Here is a 20,038-nt window from a genome sequence, read left to right on the forward strand (position 1 = left end):
GGGTCCTGCCTGCAGGTCATAAAATGGAGAGCACAACCCTGTGGTTATCCTCAAAAGAAGCTTCAGCCTTGGGTCTCCCAAAAGCTCTGCCCGTAGGGCATGAAATGAAGAGGGCATGAAATGAAGAAGGTAACCCAGTGAGCATCCTCGAAGGAAGCTTCAACCCTGGGTTCTTCCAAAGGTCCTGCCGGTAGGTCATAAAATGAAGAGTGTAACTCAGTCAAGCACATAGACCCATTTGGTCTTAATAAAGACAGTGTCCAACGCCTATCAAACAGCTAATTATCTCAGAGCAGGAGGAAGGGGTGATCAGCCCACCACAATAAAAGGGCAAGTATCTGTTTTAATGATGGGTAAATCTAGGTTCCTGGTGTGATGATGCCATTTGGCTTAGAAAACAACCATTTAGAGTGGGTAGCATTTCTCCTCCAATTGCTCTCTACCAGTGGTGGGATTCAAAAAAATTTACTACCAGTTCTGTGAGTGTGGCTTGGTGGGCATGGCAGGAGAAAGATACTGTAAAATCAGTCAGAGGTGGTATTTGCTAGTTCTCTGAACTACCCAAAATTTCTGCGATCGGTTCTTCAGAACTGGTCAGAACCTGCTGAATAGCACCTCTGCTCTCTACACAGGAAGACCAACCTACAATATCAAGGGGTGGTCACCAAGGAGAATTACCCAATTTTCTTGTATGCTCTAAGCCACAGGAAGATCATTTTTATAGCCAAGAGGCACACTTAACATAAAGGCAGGCACTAAATTCAGATTATTACTAGAGAATCTCCAAGTCCTGCAAAAAAGAAACTTGGGGGCACCATAGAAACAGAAACTCAAATCTCAAATCCTGTCCTACAGAGACAGAATGCTATGGAAAGTGGATTTCTTGTTTGTCAGGCACAATCAATCAGATGTACACAAACAATCAGATCTACACCCAAAGAGTTGAATTATCTATTTTATAACAGGAATTTTCTCAAACTGGCAGTTAGCACCTGGGCCAAACTAGATAAGGTTCAATGAAATTGTGGGGAGACTTTGCTCTCTTGTGCCCACATAGAGATTACAGACTAAGTCCCTGCTTGACTCCTCCCCCTGGCTCCGCCCCAACAGTGTAAGTTTGCAGATTAAGCAACCTTCCTCCTTAGCTTTTTATATAGAGTTGTGGAGAAAATAGGAGGAGAAAGGTGTGTTGGATGTGTTTGCCACTTTGAGTTATTTGTAAAAATAACAAAGGTGGAATACAAGTAACTAAATAACTAAAAAAATATAAAACATGGATGGGAATTCTGAATGTAGCTATTGTAATACATCTAAAGCGCAGGGACATTTGAGAAGAAGGTTGCTTGTATCAAAATATCTTCAATGTCCCATATTTTGCAACATGTAAGCATCAGCTGTAAGCCACTGGTTACAAATCAAAATTCAGTTCATGTATTAAAACATACAATTGTAAATTTTGAAGCAAGATTTGAGTTAAAAATGAAAAAAAAAATATTACTAGACTAGTTAATTTTCTTTTTTTTTTATTTCAAGTATCCATCTAATTAGGATCATAGAGCAGGCTTTTAGTGGGGGAAGTTGTTTTTTTTTTCATTAAGTGATGACTGAAAATTGAGAAGTTAATTGAAGCATTTGGTGTTGCCAAATCTGGTGATAATAGGTGCAATCACAATTTTTAATTTTATTTCTGCAGTTTTTGCAAAAGATCCTCAGGTATGTTAACACCTGCTCTGCCACACTACACCTATCCTTTCCCAGGATGACAGGATGACCATTTAGCTCCCTGAAGGAGTCATTAAAGTAAACACGGCTCTTAAAGCCGCAGCAACTTCTTTCGGGCTTCCATAAAATCCTGAAAAAAACACAGCTGCTTGAATGAAAAGCAAAGAGGCACTGTTTGCTCATGCAGAATCCAAAGCACATTTGAATCATTTTGAAAGCGTACATGGGGCTGTAGAAAATGCCAGAGAACTTACTGCGAATGCGTTCATATTGTTCAAAGAGGCAGCTTTCTGGGTCCGGACTTTTCCAACAGAAATGTATAAGGGGGCAGAGGAATCCCCAGGAACCTTGCTTCAGCCTCCTCCCCCATCACCACTGTGGACAATGACGAGAGCACTCAAGGCATTCTCCATTAAGCCCACTTCCCCCATTCATTTTTTAAATTTCTGCTTCCTAAAAACGCACAGGTTAGATGGGGAAGTTTGGTAGGGCAGATCCAGCCTACAAACCAGATGTTCCTCCACTCCAATAATGACTTTTAATGATAAAAAGTCACATTTACTATCCCAGAGGGAGAACTGGGGAGAGGCTTGTTAATGTAATTTGACTAGTTCTCAGTAGAATTAAATCACCGTCATTTTTTTATTTCCCCTTTATTATTTTTATAAATAACTCAAGGCAGAGAAAATATATAATACTCCTTCCTCCTATTTCCCACACAACAACAACAACCCTGTGAGGTGGGTTTGTCTGAGAGAGAATGGCTGGCCCAAAGTTACCTAAGCTTTCAGACTTAAGGCGGGACTAGAACTCATAGTCTTCTGGTGATTGGCCCAAAGTCACCCAGCCAGCTTTCATGTCTAAGGCAGGACTAGAATTCACCATCTCCCTGATTTCTAGGCCAGCAACCTAAACCACTAACTAGGGATGTTAAACTCATGTCGTCATGGCAGCATCACATGACATATCGGGACTTTTTTTCCCCTACGCTAAACCGGGCATGGATGTGGCCAGCATGTGACACATCCAGCCTGCAGGCCAGGAGTTTAACAGCCCTTCACTAGACCAAACTTTATATTACCTCAGTTTCTTAGCCACTCCCTATCATCCCTGTTGGCATCACTAACTAACATAGGACATTTCTTTAATAGTCATATTTATGGCCTTTCTCCATTAATGAATCAAAGTGCTGTCCAACCATCCTAGAGTTGGCAGAAGCTGGACTGTCATCAACTTTGCTATCCCAATTGTTGACACTCCCCTGCACCTGTTCTCAGATACCACCACTTCCCTCCCAAGATAATGGGTAGCAAAGCTTGATGAATTTTGCATACTTTGAGGCTGCCCTTGGACAATGTCAACCACGAGGGAAAAATAGTGCTTTAACAGCAACAGAACTAAAAGTAGGAGCTTCTTTCACTCACAGGCCTTGGATAAAAAAAAAGTTGCCAGGGCATGTGTGGTCCATAATTAGGACCAAAAGGAGAAAAGCCTATATGTCCTTTGGGCACTATAAAATCCTACCCCTATTTCTGATATTTGTAGCAGTGATTAGTTGTGTGATTTTTAACAGTGTTTCTCTTATCTCATGGATTTTAAGATGAGTGGACTTCAACTCCCAGAATTCTCCAGTGAGTTTGAAGCTCTAAATCACAATTAAGGGGTGCTACTATCCCAGAGACATTCAGCTCAACACATAACTAAAGAGGACATAACTTTGTTGTTATTAGCATTTTTCCAGTCTTCTCCCTTTTCTAATTGTTGCACTGGAAGAAAAGAAACAAAAAATACTGGATAATTTAAAAATGCCTGCTCTTTTTAAATCTCCAGTTTTACTTTTGCAAGCATAGTTGTTTATAAACCATATGAAAGCTGGGCTTTTCTCTTATGTTTCCAAATTATCCCTTTATATTTGTACAAAATACATCTGAGAACACTGACCTGGTTATATTTCTGTGTATGAATTTTAGTTTATTTTGCCTCCTACAATATAGTATCTTCCCCTAGATGTTCTCTTGGCTTTGGCAGACGACAGAATTATTTATTTATTTAGAGAATTTACATATATGGTCGTCCCACTCACTTTCGGTGACTCTGGATGGCTTACGTGATCCTCATGGGAGAAGAAATATATACATCCTCAACTTACAACCACAATTGAGCCCAAAATTTCTGTTGCTAAGTGAGACAGTTAAGTGAGTTTTCTCTCTATTGTTGTCCAGTAGTGGGAAAAAAAATCTCCTTAACCCAGTTGCAAAAATATTGTACAAGATTCTTGCTTCTCCAGAACTCTGCCATTTAGGGACAGTCTTACAATATGCAAGATAGGGAGTCTAGACATTGCCCAGCAGAATAATTAACATACTGCAAAACAGTTTGTTAAGTTGGTGGTAAGTCTCTTCTTAAAGTCTTCTTTGTTTTATTCAGATATGCAAATTGTTTTGAATATCCTCCCTTTATTAACTTCTCTGTCTATGCAATTTCCTTATTTTGGTAACAGTAGTCTAAGAACCAAAATCAAATGACGATTCAAGTCCTCCTTTGTTGGCTAACTAGAATAAGCCCTAATTTCCCACATTGAAGGAAATTTGGTTTAGCCAAACTCCCCAAAACACACATTTACCTTCCTTGCTTCTCAAATAATAGGGAAGAGAAGTATGTGAACACTTGAGACTCATCAGTAAACATTGTAGGTTAGGGAAGCTAGAGGTGGAGACCAATCCTTCCCTTCCTGTTTATTTGAATGCATTTCACCTTTCACTTCTTCAAGATATAAGATACACCATCCCTTCATTATCAGTGTTACAATATAAAATAACACATTAGTGATATAATTAACCTAATCTAAACAATAGTAAGCCACAGAATAATGGTTTGTAATTTGGAGTGATTAGGTTTGTCACATACTAATCACATTACAGTATAATAACATCCATCCCTCCATTCCTTCTTTATTGAAAAGTATAGCAGATTTGTACACCTCTCAATATTGCTTTTGGGTAGATTGGAAAGTACAAAAATGTAATTAATAAAGATCTGTATGATTAGTTCTGGTGGTATTCAGTTGGTACTAGCCATGGCTTTTCATCTTTATGGCCAGATTTATAGAATAAACCACAACTGGCCTAGTTCATGCAACAAAGCCATAATATGGCTTGCTTGTTTGCCCTTAGCAAAAAAAAAAAAAAAAAAAAAATGCAGCTCTGTCTGTAGTATTAACACTTGGTTTCAGTTTAGCAGACTGTACAAATTCAGCCATTTCCCCCCCTAGAAAAATGCATTTCATGAACTTAGCTGCAGTGACGCGTCTTAAAAATCAGATTAGTTGGCTACTCTTAGGTTACGCAGATTCACTTTTCGGGTCCTAAAATCACTGTCTTTTGATTCGTAGGTGACAAAATGTTCCCCACCATCTTTTTACCTGGATCAGCCTTCCATGTGTTGCTGCAAATCCAGTTTCTTAAATTCAAGATTCCTACATTCCTTCAAGAAAAATTACACTGGCTTCATGTAAGCTGCAGGTTACATCTGTGCCAGCACCAAGGAATTGTAACATCATATTGCATGAAGGGCAGTGAGTGACATTCCTTGAGCAAAATCTGTCAGCCCCTCAGAACACAATTTTACTACTAAGGAAAGGGAGTGTGGCTAAGTCAAGGGTCTCTTTGGGTACTAGTCAGAAGGCAGGGGTTGGACTAAAAGCAGCCTTCTCCATTTAGGTGCATTCTTGCACCCTTTGACTAAATACTATGCCCATCATCTTCAATCCACAGGCCATTCTGCAACTAAGGATAATGAGAATTGTGATCCAAGACATCAACCAAGAACCAGATTAGGGAAGATGGAGGTGGAGACCAATCCTTCCCTTCCTGTTTATTTGAATGCATTTCACCTTTCACTTCTTCAAGATATAAATAATAGTCATTTGTCAAGAATAGTGGAAAAAACCAGAGTTTTAGCAAACTTGGCAGCAGAATATTACCTTCTCCCAAAGATGCAGATTCCCAGACTTTGGGAGGGCTACACAATCAAAAAGTAGATTACATACAATGAGGCAAATGCAAATGAATCCTGGCTAGGTTTCATCTTTGTGGCCCTTTAAGATTGCAATGTGGGACCATGATTGCTTAATTCCCCTAGCATGGTTCCCAGATTCTAAACAACTGTGCTAAACTCAACAGTTGCAATGAATGAGGATGTTAAATCAACTGCCTTCATGCAAAATTAATTAATCCTACAAGAACCTGGGTTCCCATATCCATGTATTTAAGGCTCCCAACAGAGGGATCTTCTAAAAATTCTGAACTTTTAATTCCTCAGATTCTAAGGAACTATAGCCAGTGACCATATTGACTGTGGATTGTAGGGTTTGCTCCCATTTATCTAGAATCTATCAGTACAGAGAGGGATCCTCCTGAAAGAATAAATGAGCAGATTCTTACAAGAGCACCAGGACTTGATAAAGTATAAATAAATTTTGCTTTTGCTGTCAGTTACATATGTAATGAAGCTTTTGCCGGGACAAAAATCTTAGATTGATAGCACTGTCAGTGCCCTTTGCCCCAGCTGAGGAGCCCAGAGTTGGGTGTGTGATTAGAAAACACCCTGGCATACTTTCATTCCTTCTGCAAGAGAGTTATGATCCTGAATGGGGGGGGACGGACCCTGAACACTACAGCAAGCGGATAACTCCAGGGTAAGGAAATTCTCCATATTCCTTAAGTCCAAAGTTTCAAAAAAGAAACCAAGCTCAAAATATCTGATTCCTTCTGTATCTTTTGGCTAATCAAATATAGTATTCAATTCTCCCATTATCTGTTCCAAAGACCCCAACGGGACACATGTTGCATGTTGTCTAACAGCATAGTAAGCGGAACTGTGCCAGTTCCCCAATAGTATACCTAGATTTCAGTGCAATTTTTCATGGTCCCTAGCTATGAGGGGAAAAAAATCTTTTGTTTTCATTCTTGGCAGGAAGCTAGCCTTGCTGGTTGGCTGTTGAGCCAGAGGAATGGCCTTAAACCTTTACCCATATAATTGTAATTAGATATTTAAACCTCCCTGCTTTCCCTCTTTATTTCTCGTGGCATCCACTTGCAAATCAGAAGCCTTTTGCAGAGGGCTGATGAGACTTCCTTGACTTAGCAGACTCAGGAAATCACCTTGTCGATGGGCTTAATTAAGGCTTCCAGGAAACCTGGCTTGTAATTATTTTATCTCATGTTTATTATCTAGGAGGTCCATAGAATTCAGGGATATAGGCTCTTGTCTGGTTGATCCCATTTTGTTCCCCCTTCAATCCTATTCCTGTGACTTGAGGTCACATTTAATTGTCTTCTCCTGGTTTTTTTTTCTTTCTTTTTTCTTTGCCTTCAGGTATACAATCACCATGTTGCTTTGGCCTCTGCTTCCGGTGCTCCTGGCTGCAGTGGGCATTTGTGGCTTCTGGGTTGTGTGAGTAATAAATGCATGGTGGGGCAAGTAGTTGAGGTTAAGGGCTGGTTGGAACACTAGAAGTAAAGCACAAATTAGATTGTGTTTTGGGTGGGGATGGGAAGCTCAGAGGTAGCAGAAAAGTCTAATTGACTTCCTGGATTCATGCCTCATGAAGATTGTGGGGAACTGGGTGAAGACATGTTGCCAAAATAAAAGACAGCATAGCCCACAGTTGAATAGTGGGTGAGGCAAGAGCTCCAAAGAAAGGCTCGCAAGTTTCTTGGGCTCTAACAATGGATGGGAATCTTTGTTCTTTCTCTGGGATCTAGGAAAATGGATTCTTATAAAAGCTCTGACACGTTACTATAGGAGAGACCTTTTGCCTTCCCAAAATGAGGCGTATCTAACATATAACTAAATCTGCTAGCTTCCATTCTTAACTATTACAATAGTTTCATCTGTGGCCATTCTAAGTAAGTTGTGTTAATTTTCTTTGTTGAAGGAACAATATGATGCATAATAAGATGTTACACAATAAGATGGATATGTTAATAAAAGCAGGCATGGCGTCACCCTAGCCTGTTCAGTTAATGTTTTAATGGTACAAAATAGGGCTTACTTTAATCTTTAATTAGGCAGTTTAATCATCTTTCCACAAAGAATCTTTCTGTTAAAATGCTCTATAATTGGAGTAAATTGGCTTACTTTGGCATAATTGTGCAATTCTGTGAGAATTGTTGTCTCTGTTTGGCAGTACAGTTCCTCTAGCACTTCAAAAAATGGCAAAGTTTTAAATAGGGTGAATGGGCTTCAATTGCTAAGGAGTCATTGGCAGAACTACAGCTTGAACCACAAATGGTGCTGCCTTTAATAATCCCAGATATTTGAAGTAACAAGATTAACATTATGCTGAGTCAAAATGTCTTCCGTATAATGTTGGCTATGTGACAAATTCTTATCCTTCTCCTTGGTAGCTCACCTGGTAGATTAATATTAACTTGGACTTCTGATATTCAGGTCTTCATTCTTAGAAATCTCATCAAATCTCATATTTGAAGAGCTTCAGATTAGAAAAAGCTGATTTGTGTTAAAAATACATATATCTGAGAAACCATTGCTGGGGGAAATGCTGGATGATCTGTACTAGAATTGTATATTTGGATAATCTACCACAATTAAGCCCAACATATCTGTTACTAAGCAAGATAGTTAAGTGAATTTTTTTTTGCCTGAGTGTGAAAAAGGTGTTGGTGTTTAAAGAGTCATGCTAACTTTAATGGTGGGGCAAAGTTTCATGTGAAACAAGCTGCTTTGTTCACACACAGTCCAAAACACACTACTAAGGTGTGCACAGCTGTAATGTGCATTATGTAGCAGCAACATTTATTGGGAAGAAAGCCATGAAGATGGCATCACAACAAAACCCTGCCTACTTTAGAAAATGCACATTAAAGATAACGGGCCTTCCATGGGGATTTCACACCCATCACTTGCATATTTTGACACTCCCAAATGTGCCTGCAATATATTGTCTAAGTTAGCTGGGAATAACGCTAACTTTCAGTAAGATTGTTCTAGTTGTCTCACCAGGTTCCCATTTCTTCAGATTTGCCATGGCAGTTACAAATGGCTCCGTCAACATCACAGAAGCTTTTCCATATATCAGGTAAGAGGAAAAATTCCAAATTCAAGTATTTTGGGGAGGCAGGTAGGGGAGGTTACCTCACCAACCTACAAACAATTTTCCAGAGAATCTTGTTCTGTTCTGATCCTGTTCTTCCCCAATTCGTAAAGGCCAAGTTATCACTGGTAGAGGTGAAGTACTTTTTTGTAGTTGCTCCTGTCTTATAGAACAGCCACTCCAAATTCTTTCCCTGCTTATATTTTTGTCACTTATGATTTAAGATAGTGTTTCTGAACCTTAGCAATTTCATACCAGAGGTTGGGAAACACTATCTTAAATTCCAACTCCCAGAATTCTCATTAGTGGCCATGCCTGGCTGTGGAATTCTGGGAGTTGAAGTCCACATATCTGGAAATCGCCATGATTTGGGATAGCTGTCCTAAATCAAAAGGGGTAAAAATGTAAGCGAGTAAAAAATGGAGGATTTTAGGATAAAGTGGACAGATGGTTAAGAAAGGGTTTTGGATAGGTGGAAGAAGTGTTTTGCCTACACTTCAACTTAAGTCATCAACTTATGACCACACTGGGGATAAAAATTTCCACTGCTAAGCAAGGGTGATTTTTTGTGAGCCACACTCAGTTTTGCAACCTTTGCTGCCACAGTTAAGCAAATAACTGCATTTAAGTGAATAATGTAGTCATTAAGCAAATCAGGTGGCAAATGGTGGATTTTGCAACTCTTTTAAATGAATGCCAGTTGCCAAGTGGCTGAATTTTGATCACATGACCATGGGGATACTGTGATGGTTATAAGTTGAGGACTTGGTCATAAATCCCCCTTTTCAGTGCTGTTGTAACTTCAAATAGTCACTGAACAAATGGTTGTAAGTTGAGGACTACCTGTACTTTATTGTTATTAATTAATGTATGTGAATAAATCACATGCCAGTTGAGTTATGGTATGTAAATCACCTTGCTCATCCAAATTTGCTTAAGAATCTGACAAACCTAAATTATAATTAACTTTTACATTTACATTTGATCTTGGGAAAATTTGAGTAGAAACTATCTACCCTTCAAATGATGCAGGAGAGAGAGAGGACAAACAGGGCCACCTGATAAAAGGGGGCCTTTATCTGCCCTAGCTTAAGCCAGAGGTCTCCAAAATTGCAACTTTAAGACTTGTGGGCTTCAACTCCCAAAATTCCTCAGCCAGTGTGGGAGTTGAAGTCTACAAGTCTTAAATTTGCCAAATTTGGAGATCCTGGCCCAAGCTATAAACTGTGTCAACTTTATTTTACACAGAAAACATTCAAATATATACTAGAAAAATCAACTATTGTTTCTTTTTTTAAATCAAGCTTTACTACAGGAGTAAATTGATGAGAATCATAACCGAAGCACCAGTCTGGAGAAAGTCAGTCTTTGGCCAATTTGAACATAACATATTGGGATGGGGATTTCTGAAGCAACTAGGAAAACAGCCTTAGCTTCTAAAATTGCACCTAGCTATGTGAAATTTCCTAATTTCTCATTTCTCAGCACGTGCGGTGCTTATCCACCCCAGAGTTGTGTGTTTGGACAAATTCTTAATCTAGGAGCCTTTTTAGGTAAGGTATTTCCATCTATTCCTCTTATTGTAAATTGTTACAAGACCATGTAGTTAATACCTTAATACATCAATCAATTCAGTAAACAGGTTCAATCTGCCCTCTCTTAAAATGGATACTCCTGAATATGGGAATCCTGACGACCTCTCACCCCTTTCAGAAGAAGCCAGGATGACCTGCTAAAATTGTTTTTCTTAGGATCTATTCCTTCTGTAGAGCTCCTTTTTTTTTTAAAGAAACAGTCAAGGATTTCAGAATACTGAACATGTTACACAGTCCTCAAGCTTTACACACAGTTATGGCTTATTGTGCTGCATGAATCCAGAAGCTGTGATCGATAAATGTGTTCTTTAATTCAATTAATTGTAACTTTCTTTTAGTTGGGTCAAAGTTTCCAGTGAAGTGTTATTGCCAGTAGAATGTATGTTTTTAGTGAAAGGCAGATTCAAGGAGACCGGCAAAGATTGCTTCCTTATCTTTCGTCTTTCTGCAGTTAAATGCAAGGTCAACTTGTCAGAATAACAATTTTGGCATTTCTCTTATATAAAAGGTGCCTTGTTGCATTTCAAAGAAAATTATTGTAGCCCCCTCACCCTGTGACTAGTTCTCCAGTCTCCTTTCTTATCTTGCAATTGTAAGTAATTCTCCCCTGGAATCTCTATAGATACTTAAACTGTTTTTGATCAACACTTTGATCTATGTAACTTTGGGATTCTTGCTCTTGAATACAACCAGGGACTCATCCATAAGCTAAGGGGCTGCTGCAAAGAAGAGTGGGTCAAATCATTCTACAAAGCACCAGAGGGCAGGACAAGAAGCAATTTTGGTTGAAAACTAACCAAAGAGAGAAGCAACCTGGAATTAACAATGAGGACAATTAACCAGTAGAGCAGCTTGCCTTCAGAAATCAGAAATTGGGGCTCCATCCCGAGAGGTTTTAAAGAAGAGACTAGGCAACCACTTATCTGAAATGGTGTAGGACAGGTTCTCATGCTTGAGTAGGGGCTGGACTAGAAGACCTCCAAGGTCCCTCCCTCTTATCTTCTGCTATACTTGCTTTGAAATAATAAAATGTTCAGCAAATTCTTTCCATGTTGAAAAAAAAAATCAACAGTTTGGCATTATCTTTTCTGAATAACAAATCTAATTAAAAGGCATTAGCTCAGCTTCAGCTCTGGAGAGTTTATGCCTTTTAATACAAATTTTTACTTAGAAAAGGTGCTCTCTGACTCCTGCATTTTTGCTATGATAAACTAAGTACAGTTCTACTATATTGTCTACAGGAGGCGCTATTTCCACTTGTTGGTGTTTCTTGAGTGAGTTTTTCACCATGCTTAAGGGTTGAACAAACCAACCAAAGGTGATTTTTTTTTTCAGTGAACCATGTTTAAAGAAACCATGGCTTGGCATAAATTTATATGGCCAAAAGGAAAAAAAAATGATAGAAATTTATCCCATTGTTATTTTCAGGTGTGGTGATCTGCTTTCTGAAGTACCAACAAATCCGAGATTATGGCTGTCATTCCCGTCTGAATCTACTTGGACTTATTTTAGGTGTACTTTGTGCCTTTGGTGCTTCATTAGTGGGGAATTTCCAGGTAAGCTACCACTGAGACCAGTAAAAAGATCGGGGGTGGGTGGGGGGGAGAGAAAGTCAAGGAATCTCCATAGATAGAAATCTACTCAGAAATGATAGACAGAATCTCCATAGATAGAAATCTACTCAGAAATGATAGACAGAATCTCCATAAATAGAAATCTACTCAGAAATGATAGACAGAATCTCCATAGATAGAAATCTACTCAGAAATGATAGACAGAATCTCCATAGATAGAAAGTCAGGGGTCTTCTACACTATTGCATAGTTTCAGTCCCTAAACCTAAAAAAAATTCCTCCCCCTTTTGAAGCTGATCTACATTGAGTCTCACTACCCCACAGCTTAATTCAAGGCCTTGGTGGCGCAATGGTTAGAATGCAGTGTTGCAGCTGCCTCTGCCCACTGCCAGCAGTTCAATCCTGCCTGGCTCAAGGTTGAATCGGCCTTCCATCCTTCTGAGATCAGTAAAATGTGGACCCAGATTATTGGGGGGGCAATATGATGATTCTAAACTACTTAGAGGGGGCTGTAAACGGGTGGGATTCTACCGGTTCAGTCTGTTACAGTTCCCGGTAGTTCGAAGAACCGGTAAAATGGGCCCGCTTCTCCGCTCACTGCCCAGTCAGTCCTTATCACGCATGCACAGCGTCGCTCGCATGCGCAACAAGTTCTTTTTTTGTTCCCCGGGAAGGGCTCCGTCGTGTAGGGTGATGTCTTTGGGCCTGGCACTTTCCGTCGGGCCTCCTGCCTCACCTGGGGTGGCGGGAGGAAGATGTATGTGGTGGGGAAGACTGTCTGCAGTTCTTGCAACCAGAGCTGGGAATCCTGGGGTATCTGCAAACTTATGAGGTTGGAGCCCCATGGCTGCGCTGGCTGGGAGGACACTTACTCCACATGACACTGCCTGGCCAGTGTGTGTCAGAAGAGAGGGAGGAAGAAAAACTTGTCTTCCTCCTTCTCGGGCATTCACACAGAGTATGGACACATGAGGCTGGGATCTTCTGTGCATGGGCAAGTCCCTCCGGCACCGTGCACATTGCAAAGGATCTTCTGCAAGGAGTCCACGTGTGGGCGAGTCCCTCCAGCGCCACGTGTGCCTGCTCTGTGTGTGTGTGTGTGTGTGTGTGTGTGTATGCCCGAGGAAAAGAGTTGCCGAACTTTTCTTCCTCCCTTCCAGCGTGAAGGCAGCTGCCACAGCCTGCCCCTTTAAGGTACTTTGACGTGGGGTGGGGGTGACGGGGGGGGGGGAGAGACCATAAACGGACAGCCAGGCGACAGGAGCTGCCTTTCAAGCAGTTCCTCTGTGAAGGGAAGGGAGGAAGAAAAGTTTGGCAATTCTTTTCTTTCTCTGGTAGAGCATGCCCCCAAGGCACCAGGAGGATCTTCCGCAAGGAATCGGTGCGTGGGCGAGTCCCTCCAGCACCGTGAAATTTGTGAGTGTTTGCTCTGTGTGTATGGGGCTGAGGAGGAGGAGGAGGGAAGCAGCCAGGTGGAGTGCTGTTAGCACGGCAGGAAGCTGCCAACAATTGGGAGCAGGGAGGCTCAACCCCCTCAGGTGCCATGAAGCGCTCACCACCCCTCTGACACCCACCAAGTCTCCTCCCAATGTGCTTCTCTTCCTCCTCACCAGAAGCGTTATTTTTGGGGAGACCGTGGGATTGCCCCACCTCCCTGCCAGCCACCTGGTCTTCAGTACTGGCTAGTCAGATTCCCACTACCCAGCATCAGTTCAGGTGTTCCTTCCCCCCCACCCACCCCCAACCACAGGAAGAGGGAGAGATGAGAGAGAGAGAGAGAGATGAGAAAAAGAGAGATGAGAAAGAGAGAAAGAAAAAGAGAGTGATGACACAGAGAGAAAAATGAGAGAGGGATAAGAAAGAGGGAGAAAGAAAAAGAGATGAGAGAAAGATGGGCAGGAGAAAGAAAGAGATATCTGTTTAAAAGAAAATAGAAAAATGGCTTTTTCAGTGTTTAAGGTTAGGCAAACACCATGGTCATTAAGTGAACATTGGTTGTTAAACAAGTCCCTTTTCCCCAATGGGCATTTTTAACTGGAAATCAGAAGGAATTGTGGGAAACTGGCAAAAAAAAAAGAAAACTTCAGTCACATGACTGTGTGGGATGTTGTAACTGATCATGAAAGAGAGAGAGAGAGAGAGAGAGAGAGAGAGAGAGAGAGAGAGCATGGCTGTCAAACTCCAAAAACAGGTCAAGTAGCTCTGGGGAGGTCAGTCGTAGAATTAGAACACTTGCTAAGCAACTGTCTACTCTAAGTCAAGGTGGCATACACAATGATTCCTTTAATTTAAATTAGTATTAAAGGCTATTAAAGTTTTTCCCTCTGGGACAATTCTAGCAATTGAAGCTGGGAAGTAGCACTTTACAACAACTTGTTTAGCGACTGTTCAAAGTTGCAACAGCACTGAAAAAAGTGACTTGGGACCATTTTTCACACAACTGTCGCAGCAACCCCTTGATTATATGAACAAAATCCAGATGTTTAGCAACTGACTTATATTTATGACCGTTGCAGTGTCCCAGGGTCATGTGATCACATTCTGCGCCATTTCCGCAAGCAAAATCAATGAGGAAGCCATATTCACTTAATAACTGCATTGCTAACTTAACAACTGTGGAAAGAAAGGTCGTAAAACGGGGCAAATTTCGCTTAACAGGTGTCTCGCTTAATAACAGAAATATTTTAAGCTCCGTTGTGATCATCAGTCCTTGGACTACCTGTATTTGATTGCACAATCTATATAATTATTGTTCTATCTGTTAAGTTTCTTCCTCGTCATTTAAAGACATGGAATGACCCTTCTGTCTTTCCCTCTTTTGCAGCAATATAACGAACTGGAAGTCCACGTGACAGGCGCATTCTTGGCCTTTGTGATTGGCATCCTTTACTTCTGGGTCCAGACCTATCTGACCAACCAAGTGAAACCAAGACATGGAGGAACCTGGATTGGACCACTCCGGTTCTTTCTTAGCTTTTGTGGTTCCGGCTTGTTTATTTCCAGTATCCTGAATAAGAGATTGGCACAGATGGAGCATGGGGTGGGCAGGTGGGAGGGAAGGAATTACAGCTCTGGAGTAGGGGTGTCCGGGAAGAGATGGTGAAGCTAGAGCTAGCAGTCTTCAGGGTTGAAGGGACCCTGGAGAGATAGAATCCTCATTACTATTGCTCTAACATTCGTTTGGAAGAGGCACACGAGCCTCATGAGGTTTTTCTCTTAAGATGTTTTAGGGAGTGTTGCAAGATCAGAGAGGTCTTCAGTTCCTTAGGGAACGTCCCAAAGATGCTTTTTTTTTTTTTTACCCAAAGGGAACTGGACTTTGTTTTTCCTTGAAGACATTTTGCTTCTCATCCAAAAAAAAATTCTTCAATTCTGTCATCAGAACCAAAGAAGCTTCTCAGATGAGAAGCAAAATGTCTTCAAGGAAAAACAAAGGAAGGTCCAGTCCCCTTTGGGTAAAAAAAGCACCTTTGGGACAACCATGGCCTGTATGACTTAAGAATCTCCATAGGTTTTAAGGGAATGGTATTGAAGAATCTCTTATTAAGAGCCTGGAAACACTTTTTCCATGGCTGGTATGAGAAAGTAACCCTGTCAGGATATCTGATATGTCCCTTAAACTCACCGTGTAGAGTCTTGTACATTTGTTTTCCCATTTAGCCTGCTGATTTATCCTCTGGCCATAAGAGGCCACGGGAAGCAAGAGTTTCTGCCTTGAACTAGCAAATCTATCCTTAGCAAGCAAGGAACTCTGCAAGGAGAAAGAAGGGCGAATCTTGCTCCCTTGACAAGATTCATACGTTACCTAAGCTGCAATTGAGTTCAATTCTTTTCGAAGGAATAGATACGTTCTCACTGATCTGACCTTTCTTTAGTACCAACCAATCCACATTATGGTTTACTCTTTAATCATGAACCCCAGTTCTTGTGGATTGTAGAGGTGCTTTTTTTGTAGAGGTGTTCTGAATCCAGCCATTTCTGGCTTAGTTAAGATAGTTTTACCCAGCCATAAGCAACCTTTTCGCTGTTAAAAGAATACTTTCACATTTTTCAATGTTGGAGGATTTTGAGGATTAGTGGTAGCTGGTATCTTTGTAAGGGCTGCGATCCAAATTTTGGGGCCCTGATTTTCAGGGAGGAGGAGAATGGGTCTGGTTAAAAATATTTTTACTCTGGTGTTTTTAATGCGTAAAAATTTCCTTAGAAAGTGCTAACAACGGGGTTGCTGAAATTTGCTGCCAGTTTTGGTGGTACAGGTAGTCCTCAACTTACAACAGTTCATTTAATGGCCATTCAAAGTTATAACTGCACTGAAAAAAAGTGACTTATGAATGTTTTTCACACTTATGACCCCTGTGGTATTCCTAGGCTCACATGACCAACATTCAGGTGCCTGGCAACTTATTCATCTTTACAATGGTTGCGTTGTCCCAGTGGGGTCACATGATCCCCTTTTGCGACCTTCTGACAAGCAGAATCAATGAGGAAGCCAGATTCACTTAACAACCGTGTTACTAATTGAATAACTGCAGTGATTCCCTTCACAACCAATGCAAAAAAAGGAAACTCTCTTAACAAATATCTCACTTAGCAACAGAAACGTTGTGCTCAATTTTACCGTGAGTCGAGGACTACCTGTATAATCTTGGAGCTCAAAAGTTCCAAGGGTTATAGGCAGCCCGTCTGTTCCTCATCCCTGGCTTAGCAAGATTACTGTGAAACCAGTTTGTGTTTTCCCACAAAGGAAAACAGACTGAAGCCATCCCTGGAGTATATCTCACCCTCTCCAAATCTGTTGTGAATTTGATTCTACTAACTGGAAATTATGATGACTTGACTTTTCAACTTCAGCGGTTGCCCTTTTTTTCCTGCAACTGGATTCTGAGGCGGCCTACTGCGAATGGGCCATGGCCATGGACCTCTTCCTACTGTTTGGCCTTTTTGCGGTGGATTTCTGGCACATCGGCGGCTGCTCAATCCATGTGCAGCCCCGATGTACAGACGAGAATTCCCAGAATGTGCAGATATCGGTACAAACTCTTTCGCTCTGAAAGTGGCGTCTTGATGAATCTATGCACCAGGCCTGATTATTATTATTTTTATTTTTTTGGTGGAAAAACGTTGCATGAGGTCCTCAGAATTTGGCTGTGAGGGAAAGAGAACCCAAAACATTGCCTGACCTATCATTTTCTCATTTGAAAAGTCTTCTTATTTGGCCATCCTATTTTGGTTCCATATAATTTTGTGGTAAAGGAGAAAGTATCCTAGGTGTCCTTTATAAGGATTCAGCCTTTTTTGTTCTTAAAGGGAAGTTAGCCCCAGTGTTTTTCATTAAAAGATCTACTTATCATCTCCTGCATTTGTTCTTTTGTTTTTTAAATAGTTTTTTTTTTAAAGAAAATCTATTTAATTTTCTGCTAGTAACTTTCCAATTGGCTAGCTCACCTCCCAAACCAGCTTGATGGAAGAATTCGTTACAAATTGAAAAGTGATGAAAAGTGTTTTTTTTCCTCCTAGTAGGACTATTGATTCCTTAGTATAGATAAAAAATGAATATATTTCCTCCTCTTCTTCCATCATTGCCAACTGAGCTATGAATGAGAACAAATGAAGAAAGCAGATAAAGATGCTGCCCAACCATTTTGCAGAGTATATCTTGTTACCTCAAAGCTGACTAAACTACATGTACTTATATTCTAAAACCGGTTTAAGCAGTTAAAATCTACAGAACAGATATACCTACATTTGCATGAATTGTTTCTTTCAGACGTGCAAGATGATGATACTATCCAGTTTCTGAAAATACCCAACTTCTTAAAATGTGTGTATCTGTGTATACACTAGATCTACATTCATCAGAGTGAATCCAGTTTATTTACATCTCTTAGAAGTTAACAACTTTGAGTGTCCTTCCTCTGATTGAAAAGGAATTTGCTTTTCCTAATATTTAATGAAGTTGAATAATCCCATTAGAAGGCCAGATCTGAAAATCCAAAGTTGCCCTCTTCATTTTATGTTTTCTTAAAACTTTGCCTAAATTATACTCTACCACAAAGGGGTCAAAAGTTTCTATCTTCCTCCCTGACAACTTTTAATTGCTGTATTTACAGAATAATTTTTCCTGGCCCAATTTCAGTTCTTTTGTGATGGAAAATTAATAAATGTAAAGTTTATCTTGTTCACAGAAGAATGTTTCCTCTTTTTTCCCCCTCTTAGATTATACCAGGTCTGGTGCATATATATGCACTGTTAATATTATATTGAATATATTTAACTATGTAGAAAATAGAAAGGTTGTGTCTTCCAGAAAGATTTGGAGATAAAACCTCTAAAACCAATTGAAGTTAACAATACATTTTTTGCTAAGTGGGAAAGAGTCCCAGATGGATTTCTGCAAGTGTGAAAATAATTCCGGCAATCAAAGAATACTGAATAGTTCCATGATTCTTTGGAAGGAACAGTAAAGAGAACTAACCATTCCTAAATCACAGCATGCCTGAAATCTTTTGAAAAAGATGGCAGCCTCTAAATGGATTGTTCCCAAAATAATACCATCTCTTCATATACCTTCTAACACAGAAGTGGACAACTATAACAATCTTATAACGTACAGATTTCAATTCCTAGAATCACCCAGCCAGCTCTTCCGTATTAATAATGGAAATTTTCTTGTTAATGGAATTCATAAACATGGTGACTTATTTTGCAGATAAACTGTTATTTATGTCTCATTTCTTCGTTGTGTATGCCACTTTCTGCATCCCCTTTCACGGCTATAACCTTTGCATGAATTGTTGCATTGTTCTTAATCCTATTTGTGCAGAAATTTATATACCATCTACTACTTCTCAACCCAGATTCTAAGGGTGCCATCCTTTATAACACAGAGACCTGAGCTCATAGTCAATCATTCAGCCTTGCTTTTCATTGCCCACTTTTATACACATACCTCATATATCCTCATTCCTGGCAAACACTTAAATCTATCCTTAAATTCCTGAAGATACGGTCAGTTAGTTTCATCCATACAGGTAGACCTCAGCTTACAATAATTCACTTAATGAGTGTTCAAAGTTACAATGGTGCTGAAAAAAGTGGCTTATGATCAGTTTTCACACTTAGATCATTGCAGGATCTCCATGGTCATGTGATCAGAATTTGGAGCTTGGTGATTGGCTCATTTATGACGGTTGCAATGTCCTGGGGTCATGTGATCACTTTCTGTGACCTGACAAGCAAAGTCAATGGGGAAGCCAGATTCACTTTACAGTCTTGTTACTAACTAGGCAACTACAGTGATTCAATTAACAACGGTGGCAAGACAACTTGTAACATTGGGCAAAACTCACTTCATAATAATCTCACTTAACAACTGAAATTTTGGGCTCAACTGTGGTCATAAGTTGAGAACTACCTACATAGACACTCCTCTTTTAATGACAGGTCACTTAATGACCATTTGAAGTTACAACAGATCACCCCCAAAGTTACTTACAACCTGTCCTTAAGTTATAACTAATGTAAACACACCCTCCTCCCTGCAGCTACATGATCACATTTCTTGCAGCTTGGCAACTGACTCGCATTTACGACTGGTTCCAATCTCCCACAGTCATATGACCCCAATTTGCTAATTTTTGCTAGCTTCTGGCAAAAAAAAGTCCATTCAGGAGAATCAATTTGCTTAATGACCACATGATTTGCTTGTAAAAACAGTTGTAAAAATCAAGTCACACTTAACAACCACAAAAACTTAAGAGGAAATTCTGGGCTCAGTTGTGCTCATTAAGTAAGGACTACCTGTACATTTAATATCCTGGTTTGGACTATGTGTCTAAAACTCAACCCAGATGCCTCTCTGATTTGGATAGCTCCATCTGTTGATGACCATACCCTGAAAACCTGAAATAATTGCAGGTTCCCTTACAATGATGGATGCGTGAGCTTTTTCTTTGCAAAATGATTATAGAACGTATCTGTGTTTATAGCATATAAAGTGATCCTTCCCCAAGGTAGTCAGAATCACTTTT

General features: G+C 40.2%; 1 protein-coding gene across 1 annotated transcript; it reads left to right on the forward strand.

Moving 5' to 3' along the window:
- Positions 1-7,104: 7,104 nt before the first annotated feature.
- On the forward strand, positions 7,105-19,095 carry TMEM150B (transmembrane protein 150B). Its single transcript, XM_026677592.2, has 6 exons — positions 7,105-7,176; positions 8,765-8,824; positions 10,325-10,392; positions 11,863-11,990; positions 14,833-15,010; positions 16,860-19,095. Exons 1-6 carry the CDS (start codon positions 7,112-7,114, stop codon positions 17,057-17,059), a joined length of 699 nt encoding a protein of 232 aa, XP_026533377.1. The 5' UTR covers positions 7,105-7,111; the 3' UTR covers positions 17,060-19,095.
- The last annotated feature ends 943 nt before the right edge of the window (positions 19,096-20,038 follow it).

This window comes from Notechis scutatus, chromosome Z (genome assembly GCF_049901735.1).
Source record: "Notechis scutatus isolate UNSWTSFEM ecotype Mainland chromosome Z, rNotScu1.2, whole genome shotgun sequence".
Classification (NCBI taxonomy): Eukaryota; Metazoa; Chordata; class Lepidosauria; order Squamata; family Elapidae; genus Notechis; species Notechis scutatus.

Coding starts and splice junctions, on each gene's coding strand:
- TMEM150B (XM_026677592.2), top strand. CDS start 7,112: ATGTTGCTTTGGCCTCTGCTTCCGGTGCTCCTGGCTGCAGTGGGCATT. Junction 7,177..8,764: donor ATTTGTGGCTTCTGGGTTGT/GTGAGTAATAAA, acceptor CCATTTCTTCAG/ATTTGCCATGGCAGTTACAA. Junction 8,825..10,324: donor GAAGCTTTTCCATATATCAG/GTAAGAGGAAAA, acceptor CTCATTTCTCAG/CACGTGCGGTGCTTATCCAC.